The 13,160-nt window shown below is 47.4% G+C and overlaps 1 protein-coding gene across 2 annotated transcripts; it reads left to right on the top strand.

The window, feature by feature from the left end:
- Window positions 1–3,894: 3,894 nt before the first annotated feature.
- On the top strand, window positions 3,895–10,154 carry LOC120702700 (cell division control protein 48 homolog C-like). Of its 2 annotated transcripts, XR_005686505.1 has the most exons (12): window positions 3,956–4,757; window positions 5,716–6,329; window positions 6,561–6,713; window positions 6,919–7,035; window positions 7,155–7,259; window positions 7,449–7,514; window positions 7,633–7,697; window positions 7,780–7,981; window positions 8,208–8,351; window positions 8,464–8,616; window positions 8,997–9,270; window positions 9,781–10,154. XR_005686505.1 is itself a non-coding variant. In XM_039986601.1 (10 exons), exons 1-10 carry the CDS (start codon window positions 3,956–3,958, stop codon window positions 8,509–8,511), a joined length of 2,316 nt encoding a protein of 771 aa, XP_039842535.1. In that variant the 5' UTR covers window positions 3,895–3,955; the 3' UTR covers window positions 8,512–8,792. The 2 variants fall into 2 exon arrangements, 1 of the variants encoding a protein (XP_039842535.1); XM_039986601.1 differs by lacking the exons at window positions 8,997–9,270; window positions 9,781–10,154 and having other exon boundaries at window positions 3,895–4,757; window positions 8,464–8,792.
- Window positions 10,155–13,160: the final 3,006 nt, after the last annotated feature.

Below are 13,160 nucleotides of genomic sequence, written 5' to 3'. Positions count from 1 at the left end.
CTCGGGACGAGATTCCTTTAAGGGGGGAAGGCTGTAACACACCGGTGTTAGTTTTGATGTTAATATCATGCTTAATCGCTAATCAGGGTTAATCACGATCATTAGCGTTAATCGAGCTCGCGCGGTAAACATCGGTTTAGCCGCGTTCGATCTCGTTTTTGTCCTTAATCCGGGCTTCGAATCAATTTTCGCCCAAAAGCAAAGTTGTAGACCTTTTTGTCTTCTACAACTTTTATTTTGGCCAAATTTCAAGTTCTTATATGAAAATTTGAGTTTTGGATCGTCAAACTTGAATCAAATTCAGTCAAATGAGCTCCACTGTTCTTCCCCTGTACCTTCACTGTGCTTGCCGTGACCGTCACAGCGCCGGCGACATCCACGCGTCGCGATCGCCGGCGAACCTCGCACTCCGTGAGTGCCTTATCCGTTCGCGGGCGCTGGAGGCTTCTCATCGTCATCCCTTTCTCCTTCCTCACGCGTGCGGGTCGAGCCGAGCTCGAGCAGAACCGTCGCCGGCGACCGCCCCGGCCATTTCTCGCCGCTCCGCTCGATTTCCTCGCACCCCAAGCCGCTCCACCTCGCCCTCCTTCTCCTCCGCCCGTTTCAGAGCTCGTTTGAGCCAACCCTAGGCCGAATCAGCGCCTGCGCCACCGTCGGCCGCCATTGCCGTCGCCGGAGCTTCGCCCATCCCGTCGAACTCCCTCTCCCGACCCTCCTCAGCTCGAATCGAGCGCGCGGTGAGAATCCTCGCGAACTCCTCCTCCTCGCTGACCCTTTTCCCCCTCGGTTTCCGTGGCCGCTGCGCCGGTGTGCCGCCGCGCCACCGTGTGCGCCTTGCGCCGCCGCCTGTGCCGCCGCGGACCGCCCTGGTGCGGGCTTGTGCAGCGCTGCCGTGCACCCCGAGTCCACCTGACTGCCTTGAGCGCTGCGCCGCCCCACCCCATGGCCTCCCCGCACCGCCGCCGGCGGAACGCCGCGCGCCGCCGCTCCTGACCGCGTGCGCCGCCGCCGACATCGCGTGCGCCCCTGCGCCCTTGCCTCGCACGTGCCCCACATCCCGGCCGCCCTGGCCGCGGTCCGGCTGAGCCGCGCCGCCGGCCGGCCACCGCCGGCGGGGGCCCGAGCCGCCGCGAGCTCGCCTGGCCAAGCGCCAGCCATGGCGCGGCGAAAGCAGGGGAGGTGGGCGCTGGGAGCTGGGCTCCCACTGGCATGTGGGGCCCGGCTGTCAGCCGCCCCCCTTTTTCTTTTAATGTTTTATTTATTATCTTTTGACTGAAATCTTCCGATAATCATAGAAATTCCTAGAAAAATCCTAAAAAGGCAAAACTAGTTGCATTAGCTTCGTAATTTCATGCTCTATTTCATAGAACCATGAAATGGATAGTTTCATCACTTTTGATAGATGGTTTTGTTTGCACTTGTTTAATGGTAGTTGAGACCTAGAGCATCTCCTTTCGGACTTAAAGTCGAACCTGATCTGATCAATGCACCCTCTCGTCTTCTTTGATGGAGACACTTCAGGCTAAAAAAAGAAACTTAGAACCAAACCCTGTCGCCGCTTTCCACCATCCCTTTTAAACCCTAGTTGAAGCGGCTGTTGGTAAATTTTTGTCCATGCAGCCTTTTGTGAGTTTTGCATTGTATTGCGTTGCATCATTTCATGAGTTTCATGCATGGCATATTTTACTCGTGTAGACGCTGAAACCGACGTCGTCTATGAGCTGATTGCCGAGCCGGTCCAGGAGCCTTTCGCAGGAGAACCGCAGCCAGGAGAAGTTGTTGATCAAGCTCCCGAAGAAATCACTAACCCCGCTGACCTGCAAGGCAAGCCCCGGTGCATAACCCTTAATTTCAGTATTCAATAATCGTTATAGAATTATTGTGCATTTAAGTTTCTAGGAGTTGATTGGAACCTTAGATGCATGATCCCTAGGTTTCCTCAGTCACTCTACTAGTATACAGGTCGTTAGTACTGCAATGCTTAATTAGGATTCGGTAGAAGACGAGTGATTCCTGTCACTCGTGAGATATAGGTCTTGTTACTTATGAAAAGTTGCTGGAGAATGAATCTTTGAGAAAAAGAAAGGAAAAATGGAGACCGGGCGGAGATGGATTGGTTATGGATATGGAAGTTATGGAATGTGAGCCTCCACCTGTGTCGATTGAGGACCGTACCGTTGTTGGCACTACTGATCGAGGATTGAACAGTACTAACCGCATGCCGGGAGTAGGAGGTAGTCGAAACCGGTAAGCTCAGTACCATATGTGCACCAGTAGGCGGACTTGATACTGTCTTCACCAGTGGAGCTATTATACAAACTCATGGCTGACCCTTCGTTGGTATCGGTGGGGCTAGCAGTCCCGGGTCGCAGGGCAGTTCGCCTATTCGGTGTGCATATGTGAAGGGTTGGTGTGTATAGTCCGACGGGGCATATACGTGCCGTGTTGGTTAGGTCCACCTTGCAAGGTTAAATCGAATCGATTCGTCGTGACTCGCGGATATGAGAACCTTGATCTCTCTGTCACATCATAGTAAATGATGGAATTGAGAATGGAAAGTTGAGAATCTAAGTTATGGTTGTGATGCTCTGAAAAGATAATGTGATCAACCATGCGTGCTCTAGGTGTTTAGGCAAATCTAGTTGGTACCTGATAAACTTAAATTGAGCTAAAATATTGCAAGTAAGGATCCAGTATTAGTAGCTTTTCAGCAAAACAACTCCAGAGCCAAAAAGCTTTTCATGTCTAGTTATTGGGCTAAGTATACCCATGGACGGGTAAGTCTTGCTGAGTATTAGAATACTCAGGCTTGTTGTGCCATATTTTTTTTAGCAGGTTACGTTCCGGTGGGCTCCGAGGAGTTCTGCGCCTCGTGGAGTGGTCAACCACTTCCTCCGGGTTGGTCGGTCGAGTAGGTCCCGTCTTCGCCGTGAAGTGCGGGCAGGTGAGCCTCACATCAGTGGGCAAGATGTGAAGTTCATCTTCTGTCGTCGACGTTATCTATCGTATTGTTTTAAAGCTTGTTTTTAACTCTAAATTGCTTTCCGCTGCTTTTGAACTCTGAGATTTGAATTGTAAAACTGACTTGTAAACACTTGTTGTAGTTTAAGTTGGTACTTCTGTTAAACTCGGTTTGTAATTGGCTTTAAACGTTTTTGTTGCTGGTAATCATCTGTGCTCGTCTTTTGGCGAGAGTTCCTGTGTAATCGATCCTGGTTAAAGCAGGCGGTCTGAGTGTACTGATTGAGTGCAGTAATCCTGGTTTGAGTTTAAGTGTTAATTATTGCACTTGATTAATATTATTTGGACCGTCCTGTGACACATGGTATGACAAGAGGGGAGAGAAGCACCCCTATTTATAGGACTCCATCACTCATATGATTTTGTCATGTGTTTATCTTCTACACACTTCTTTACAAAATATCTAACTTTAGAATTTTTTTATAAAAATATCTAATTTTTAGAGTATTTCAAATTTCACTATAAAACATGGTAAGAGCATCTCCAAGAGCTGTAGCGGTGGCAACAGCCGGCTATTAGAATTTTGATTTTACATGAAGATGTGGATCCGATTAGATGGTTCTGCTTAAATTGCAGTGAAAATTTTTCGCGAGTGTCTTTTCTTTCTTATCCAAAATTTCTCATTCAAACTTACTGATGTGTATTTGAGCGTGTTTCAAGAAGAAATAAATATTTTATTATTTGCCAAGCACTTAAGTTGGCGCATATTCTCAGAGATGCAATAAAAAATGTTAGCTTTTTTTGAGATGGAATAAAAAATGTTAGCTGATTGTTTTTTCCCCTACGTATGGATAAGGGGGTTAGCAGCCCGGCCCAGGCCCACAGAAGCTACGGGTACATGGGCCGCGCAAGGCAGCTACGGGTCTTCATATTCTTCGTTGCTACTGCTTGGAGCCAACCCGGCCGCGACCAAAACCCTAGCCGCCGTCCACCGATGGCGAAGCGCCCGCGTCACGGCGGCGCTGGCCGCTCCAGATTGCGGCCCTTAGAGGGGAAGCTCCGCCGCTGCATATTGAACGGCGGCCTAGCTGTCGCCGGCGCCTCCGCCGAGGAAGTCGGCGACACCCTCCGCTTCCACCACCCCGAGTTCCGCCGCCAGAAGCTCGACCCTTTCACCGCTTTGGTCCGCCGCGTCCTCTCCTCGATACCCTCCTCCTCATCCTCCTCCGGCTCCGACGACGACGACGATGACGGATCCTCCGCATCCCGTCGTCGCCACGACGCCCACGCTACGACCTCCTCCTCTACCTCCGTCTTCGACGAGGCCACACACCCGCCGCCGTCCCCCGCCTTCGACGTCACCAAGTCCTTGCTCCGCTCCCAGTACGCCGCGCGCGTGCAAACGCCCAAGCGGAACCCCGCCGCTAACCAGCAGCAGCTGGAGATTGAGGTGAATGCAGAGAAGGCGCGCCGCCTCATCACGTCCGACGGGGGCGCCGGCGGAGATGCTAAGCCGGACGCCGCGGCCTCTGAAGGAATAGTCAGAAGGGAGAAGGGGCCGAGGTTCGCCGATCTCGGTGGGATGGAGGCGGTGATAGAGGAGCTGATGATGGAAGTGGTCGTGCCCCTGTGCCATCCGGAGCTGCCGCAGCGCCTTGGGGTTAGGCCTGTCGCTGGGTTGCTGCTACATGGACCGCCTGGTTGCGGAAAGACCACACTTGCGCATGCCATTGCCAATGAGACTGGTGTGCCATTCTACAAGATCTCAGCCCCGGAGGTCGTATCTGGGGTATCTGGTATGTTTTCTCACTCCTCACATCAAAATTGGGGAAAACTCAGATGCTTTGTGTATGTATTTTGACACATAATATTTATCCACTGATCATTTTTTATACTACCAGAGAGTAGTTAAAACGTGGGCAATGAGTACTGTTAACTTGCTTGGCGAATAGATTCCCATGCCATAGCTGCTGGAATGTGAAATATGTTGCTATTTGTGTTCAATTGGTGCAAATGTTCACATTTATGCCATTTCTTCTTAAGCTGCAAACTGTATTTCACTTGAAACCTGAAATTGCTGAAACATGAATAGGTGGGGCCTATATCCTTTTGTTATAATAGACATCATCAATTAAAATGTAAAATCAATAATTTGTGTCCTGAAAGACGTGTGTATTCAACATACCAACATAGTTATAGAAAGTTATGTTGCTAATAGAGTAATAGTTTGTACAATCAGGAACTAATAAAATGGATGAGCTCTCTTTATGCACTTTCCAGTATATGGATGGACCTTTCTCTAACATCAGCAGGGGCGGAGCCAGAAATGGCTTCCAAGTGGGGCTGACGAGTGGACAAAATGTTAGACTAGCTAAAATTAGGCTGAATTCTACTGTTTTTGGGTCTAGCTACTACAAGTTTACATGAGACAATCTGAGCTAGGCCCGTGCTGCAGCACTTCCAGCACGGGCCCTGGCTCCGCCCCTGAACATCAGTGTAGCGTTCAGTGCCTCATTCAATTGTACACTGCTTGCTACTAACAAGGCTCTATCACATGCCAAGCCTGGCTAGCAGTCAAAAAAGCATGACATACTAAATAGGCGCTGAAAGGTTCATATATAATCAACAGTTTTCAAAACAACTTATGCGTAACCAACAAATAAGAGGAATCCATTCCTGCACACAGATTGAATTCTCAGTCTGGAATGGTGGAATCATGCGGAAGCTCACCTCGTAATGCTTATGTTCTTGCAGGAGCTTCTGAGGAAAACATCAGGGGCTTGTTTCAGAAGGCTTATAGGACTGCTCCCTCGATTGTATTCATTGATGAAATAGATGCAATTGCATCCAAGAGGGAGAATTTGCAACGAGAGATGGAGCGACGGATAGTTACTCAATTAATGACATGCATGGATCAATTCCACCAGAATATTGGATCCAGCAGCAGTGATTTGGATGCAGAATCAGCTGAAAAGAAACCTGGTTATGTTATTGTCATTGGAGCCACAAATAGGCCTGATGCTGTGGATCAAGCTCTGCGGCGGCCAGGAAGGTTTGATCGAGAGATATCTCTTGGTGTTCCAGATGAGAATGCACGGAAACAGATACTTAAGATGCTTACTCAGAATCTCCGACTTGAAGGCGAATTTGACTTGTTCAAGATAGCTAGGGCCACACCAGGTTTTGTTGGTGCTGACCTGAAGGCGTTAGTGGACAAAGCAGGCAATCTAGCAATGAAGAGAATAATTGATGAAAGAAGAGCTCAGTACCGTCGTAATCATGATGGGAATAGCAAGCATGACTGGTGGAGACAACCTTGGGATGCCAGTGAGGTGGAGGGCCTACATATTACAATGGACGACTTTGAGGTAAGGTTTGCACCTTTTCCATGTACATCGCATGTTCAAAAATTCTGTATTAGTTTCATCCAGTGTAAGCTATATTTGGATTGTAGTTCGATCACATTATCCCCTAAAGCTTTTGTATTTTGATACATGTGGCATATTTCCTCCTGCCAGTTTTCTTCTGTCATTAGATTTTTATATCAGATTCCTATCGATTACCGTTTTGAATTTATGTCTTCATTTCACTTGCTGAAGGAAGCAACAAAAATGGTTCAACCATCCTTGAGAAGAGAAGGGTTTTCATCTGTGCCTGATGTCACATGGGATGATGTTGGAGGTCTGGATTCATTAAGGAAAGAGTTTGACCGCTGCATTATTCGACGTATCAAGCATCCTGAAGATTATGAGGTGAATACTGAATTGTACTGTCTTGTCTTTTATCTAGTGTTCTACTGACTACTGTGACTGACACCTTAAAGTAAGAGTGCATTGTTAATATACATAAGTTCAATGGCAGCCATGAGCCCATGATGTTTACTTTTTTTATATACTTTACATGTTGACTATTGTTTACACTGGGTTTTCATGCCCTCTTTGTTTTTTGTAATTCAAGGTGTTTGGAGTGAATATGCAAGCTGGCTTCCTGTTGTTTGGACCTCCAGGCTGTGGGAAAACACTAATTGCAAAAGCAGTGGCCCATGAGGCAGGGGCTAATTTTATTCATATCAAGGTACATGACATTTGGATTTCCATATTTTGACTTCACTTTTCCGAAATCACACACACTAGCTCTAAAGTATTTCTTTTATGGTTCTTTAGCTCTAAAGTATTTCTTTTATGGTTCTTTAGGGACCTGAACTATTGAACAAGTATGTTGGGGAAAGTGAATCAGAAGTGAGGAAAATATTCACTCGTGCACGCACAAATTCCCCATGCATCCTATTTTTCGATGAGGTAAGAGAGCATGTGTAGCCTTGCCATATAATACAGTATGTTGAGGAGAGCCTGGATATTATTCTTGAAATAAATTCTGGGTGTTAGCTGCATTTGTACTTAGCATTCAAGTAACTTTATTGTGTCAGTGGAGGAGCTGTTTCTCTTGGTATGCAGTGTTCAAGTTTTAATTCAATAATGATGTGGCAGGTAGATGCTTTGACAACAAAGAGAGGGAAAGAGGGAGGATGGGTTGTTGAACGTCTCCTAAATCAGGTTTGAATATTTTTACAGTTTGTACAACCTGCCTATTCAGAAAACAATATTCTCTAACGTGTTCTTTTCCTTTATGTTGCTTTTCTGTTCTGTGTAATTCTGATTCTTCTGTTCACAGTTACTTATTGAACTTGATGGTGCTGATCAACGGCAAGGTGTCTATGTGATAGGAGCTACAAACAGGTAACTGTCCGAAGGTGACCGGGCTAGTTTTTCATATTTAACCCAGAATGGATGGTTGATATCTGCAGACCCTCTTTTACAGAATTGATGTGATAGATGATGCTGTTCTACGGCCTGGTAGATTTGGGAAGAAACTTTATGTACCTTTACCTGGTGCGGAAGAGCGGGTCTCAATATTAAAAGCACATGCTCGAAGCAAGCCCATCTCATTTGATGTCGATTTGGCTGCACTGGCACATCGTGAGGAATGCAACAATCTCACTGGAGCCGACCTAGCATCACTGGTAATTTCTGTGATATTTCATTGAAACTTTTTTAACTTGTCTCATTTTGCTTATCTTAGAAGACTTCATTCCCTCTCCTAGTATGAACTTTTGCTTTGCTTTGCTTTGGGATGAGTAGCTGTCTAGCTGATGAATTCAATCTGACTTAAGAGTGCTCTTATGTTGGATATCAAATTGATGATTTGAGAATTTGTGAAAAATGTAACTGATGTGTTTCTTTCGTCAGGTCAATGAAGCAGCCATGGCAGCATTGGAAGAGAGATTGGAATTCCTTGAGAATGGGACATCGTCAATGAATTCCTCGTCTTTGATCGAGCTCTCACACTTCGAACGTGCTCTATCAAAGGTTAAGCCATCAGTATCTGAACAGGTGTGGGCAAATGCTGATTCTACATGAGCCTAATGTCAATGCTAATCTTTCTGCTCACCATTGTCCTACCTTACCTTTTTTCACCCTTTGATCTCGTTCTTCTTTATTGCAGCAAATTAAACACTACGAGGCATTGTCAAAGAGATACTCGTCAAACTGATGGATCACCATGTCTCTGTTTTGGTGTATGTATGATAAACTTTGTGAAAGTGGATGGCTGCAGGGAGTACCCAATTCTGAAGTGGATAAGCTCGTGTTGACATAGGGAACGAGAGCTAGCTGTTGCGAGATCCCTCGCAATCAATCTTGGTCTTGCTTATTTGTACCGGCGTGGCCTACGGGCAACTTTGTATGACTATAAAGATACATGATACATTAATGACAAAACGAATGCAACTACAGTTTTGAGTGAAATGAAATATAGCAAGAAATTATTTCTCAGTGGTGCTCAGCTATCTTCCTCTTAATGAAAAACGAAAAACGTGCTCAGGACCGTTCGCAAAAAAAAGTGGTGCTCAGCTATTGCTATGTAGTACTCTCCGTTGGCCTCAGCAGCTTGAGGTCTGGTGGTGTCCAATTTGCCCAGTTCGGCCCAGAGCTTTGGGTCTTTTAGTACCTGATGATGATGACGCCGACGGTGAGGAGCTTGCCCTCCCGGCTCGTCGGCGATGGCAATCACCGGCATCCTATCCCCAGCCGCAACACTGGCCTGCATCCCGATGGTAGAGTCCAGCGAAGGCGCCGAGCAGGTCGAGCGCCCTGAGGTAGGGGGCGGGGAAGGGCTTGGAGCGCTTGCAGTCCTCGCCGGTGACGATGAGCTGGAAGAAGTCGGAGAGGCCGAGGATGGAGATCAGATGGTCACCGCCGCACGCTTAGCTCAGGCAGCGACATGCTTGACGTGACTACTGAAGAACGTTGGGTATATGTCTATTGGCCGAGCTCATAATTACACATATATATCTCACGAAACTCAGTAAAAATGCCATACGGATGACAAATTCTAGTAAATAGACGGATAAGTTTATAGACCATCTGATAAAAAAATATACTTCCCTTCGTTTTAAATTATGGATCGTCTTGATTATTTAGAATTATATGTATCTAGAGTCTAGACAAGTAGGCATAGGAGTTAAAAATACATAAATTGATTATTTAAATTTTGTTGTGCATCTGTATCCGATGACTTTATCTTACATGCATATATCAATTATTTTCATCGAGTTGGCAACTTTATGAGCATTCTTCACGTGAAACGCAACAATCAGTTCCTCCAAATATTTGCGCTTAATCTGTAATATTTTATTTCCTAGAATTACTACATTTGCCCTACGTGCTGCATTTGCATAAATTTGTTGTCGTTTTCTTACAATGTTTAATTTATTACTTGTTTCCTCATTTAATTTTTTGTTTCTTCTTATTCTGAGACTAGGTATGCAAAGAGGACGTACGTGGACATAATTCAGTTGACTCTTTGGTTTTTTTCACTATCCAGATATTTCAGTTTTTTTTTTCACTTGTCAGCAAATATGCTGATCTTGTTACGGAATATCTTGAACTATTGCAACACTTTCAGCACCAACACATGTTGCCCAGTGCCTGATTGTTCCCTTGAAATCCAGCGACTTTGGAGTTTTGCAGCACCCATGTGTTTGATACACAGTAGAGGATCATGAGGAAGACTCCTGACAAGGACATAACAATTTATCTCTTCAGAAATCAAGTATCGCAGCTTCGGATACAGTGGGTGAGAATTGGAGCTATTTCGGCTCATTTGTCAGGTATAAAAGCATTGTTCATGTTGAATTTGGTCTGATTCCATCATTTGAAACCTGAGGATTTTTTCTTTGCAAATCATCCATCCTGAGAGGGAACAATCCCAACTCGAACCAAGAACCAACATGTGTGCTTCAAGAACGGGCAGCGAAAGAGATCATCTCCAGTCCAGCTTCTGCTGCCAGCGTTAGCTTCCGTGGCCCCACATGGCAGTGCCTGCAGCCTGCAGGGCTGGCTGGCCGACTCCTATCGCGGCCTTGACTGGCCCCACCAGCCAGTGCACAGCTGGCATGTCCAGCAACCGACCTGGCGACCTGCGCTTGAAATTCCCCTTCCCCCCCCGCCCGCCTCTGCGCCCAAACGTAACCGTCCCAACGAACTCCTCTTCCTCCCCTTCCCCCTCGCCACCGCGCCAAGCAACCCGCGCCCACGCCCTCGCCGCCGTCCGCCCCCATCCCCCGAGGAAGAAGAACCAGCCGGCGATGGAGCAATTCCCCGACGGGGCGCACGTGCGGCTGCAGAGCCGCATCGAGGGCGCGTACGTCTACGCCAACGAGGACGGGTACGGCGTCTCCATGAGCCGGCACGGGGCGTCGCTGAACGCGGTGTGGGCGGTGCACCGCCTCGTCCGCCGCGGCACCAGCTACATCCTCCTCCACGGCGCCGCCTACGGCCGGTACCTCTCCATCATGCGCGAGGACGCGCCGCGGGGCCACGGCCGCGTCGTCCAGCGCCTCTTCGACGACCCGCGGCAGCGCGACGTCCGGTGGGTGGCCGTAGACGACGGGGACGGGACCAACGACGTCGTCCTGCGCAACCGACGGTACGGCCCATGACACAGGTACCGACACCCGGACGAAGCGATCAGCTGGATGGTCGAGGCGATCCCCCCCAGAGCGGGCCCGCCAGAACTTCCACCTGCAGTTCCGGTGAGCTCGCCGTCCCCTTCTGCGTTGAACGATCTAGGCGGAGCAGGGTTCTTGGAAAACCTGTCGAGTTTGCGATTTTTCTTGTCAAGAACTTCTCAGACTTGATGATTGGATTCTTCTCTGACTTGATGATTGGATTCTTGTCTGACTTGATGATTGGATTCTTCTCAGACTTGCTTGTCGAGTTACTGAATCTTGCTGCCATTCTTGGTACATTTCAGACCAAGATCACTACTGCTTTCGTGCAGATGTTCTAATACTGTAGGCTGCCCTCCCAGGGAGCAGTGGTTCTAGGTTCTTAACTCTTTCTCCTCTGTGTTTAGTTCGCTTTAGGGATTATCATTGGAATTCTTTGGCATGATGTATATTTGGAGGGATAATTTTAGCTGTTCGTCATAGCGATCTGTCATTGGTCATTTCTTGCCAGATCAAAAGTTCATAACTAGGACTTCTGCTCGTTAATGAGGCTGTTTTAGTAACTGAATCATGAAGCAATTCTTTGTACATTTTTTTACCAAGATTACTACTTCTTCAGTTCAGATGTTCTAATACTGTAGACTGCGCTCCTAAGGCGCATGCAGTATTGTTATCATTTCTGTCATTCAGATGTTCTAATTCTTTTTTCACATGATGTAAATTTGGAATCTAGGACTAGTTATCTAAGTGAGTCCGAAGGGTATTTTGTTCGAGGATTTTTATGGTGCACAATACGACCATATACTACCATTCGAGAAGGATTCGTATGTAAATATCGAACGGTTGAGATTTATCTATACTACTCAAACATTGATCAGTAGTATGAGCTAGTATATCGAGGTAGTATAGGTAGTATAAGGGTAATGTAGGAAAGTAAATTTTTAATACTCATTCATTATATTATTTTTCTTTCTTGCTTTTTCTGGTTCCCTTCATATGTTTTCTCGTTCACTTCTTTCATATCCCGTTCACCTATGTCACGAGCTCGGCGCTAGGGTTCCATGGCCGGCGACTCCAAGCTCGCCGCCGAGAAGGGTTTCGTGGCGGCGGATCGGCCCCGGCGGCGCATCACGCACCCGACGCAAGGCCCATGAGAGGAGGGCGGGCAGCGGCTCGCTACCGCCGGGGAGTCGGCCTGCGGACGGTCCCCCTCTCGGCCGCCGAGTCATTGGCGGCGGCGGCCCCAGCGACTCGTGCCCTCCGGCGGGAATGGCGCGGATCCATCAAGTCGCTCCCCACGCCGCCGCCTCTCGCCGCCGGGTGAGGATGAGGGTGATGGCGAGATCAAGATCAAGGCCCCAATCCACCGCCGGCGGCCACCAAGGGACCAACGCGGCCCATTCCTCCTCCGCCACTGCGGCAAGCAGCAGCGGTCGTGGCGGCGCCGCCCCCCCTCCACAGGTCAATTGGCTGCTCAAATTCTTTTGTTGAGCTTGCTTCCTTGATGTTCTTTAGTTGAGAAATTTAGTATGGGCAACGACAAGGCATGATGTGCATCTTATATCATACTATTTTGTGCTTCATTAGTCAGCATTGACTCGTGAGAAGCAAGAAATCATTGTTCTTCAGGGGCATGTCGCACTCGCATTTCTCTTCCAAACTTTTATTTCAGAGCCTTGTCTATTTGATGTATGGTGATTCTTATCTTCTTTGTTTGTTGACTTCAGAAGCACCATGGAAATTTCTGTGGGATTTTATCATTACTCAAGTCAGTACATCGGCAGTGAAAAACAACTTGCTTGTTACTGGTGAATTTCATGGCGAAATAATATGCAGATGGTGCAGATTTCATCCACATCTTTGATGTTGATAGTGGGTACAGCAGGAAGCAGGAACTGGATTTCTTTGGTGAGATCGCAGGCATATCATTCAGTCCTGACACTGAAGCTCTCTTTGTCGGTGTGCATGATCGTGCATACAGCAGCCACCTCCAGTTCAACCGCCGACGATTCTACTCGGACCTTGACACAACACTGAAGTTGCTGTTGGCAGGGATCTGTGAGTGAGATCCAGATCACAGGTTGTAGAAACTAGAAAGGGGTGTATATGTGTATATGTTCGTTGGTGTTGCTAGCCAAGGTGTAGATATTCAGTTAGACATGTTTCTTTTGCTGAAAAAGGCTGTAGATAT

Source organism: Panicum virgatum, chromosome 4K, assembly GCF_016808335.1.
Source record: "Panicum virgatum strain AP13 chromosome 4K, P.virgatum_v5, whole genome shotgun sequence".
NCBI classification, from domain to species: domain Eukaryota; kingdom Viridiplantae; phylum Streptophyta; class Magnoliopsida; order Poales; family Poaceae; genus Panicum; species Panicum virgatum.
Note: the sequence above shows the minus strand (reverse complement) of the source record. Positions and strands in the feature narration are given on the sequence as shown.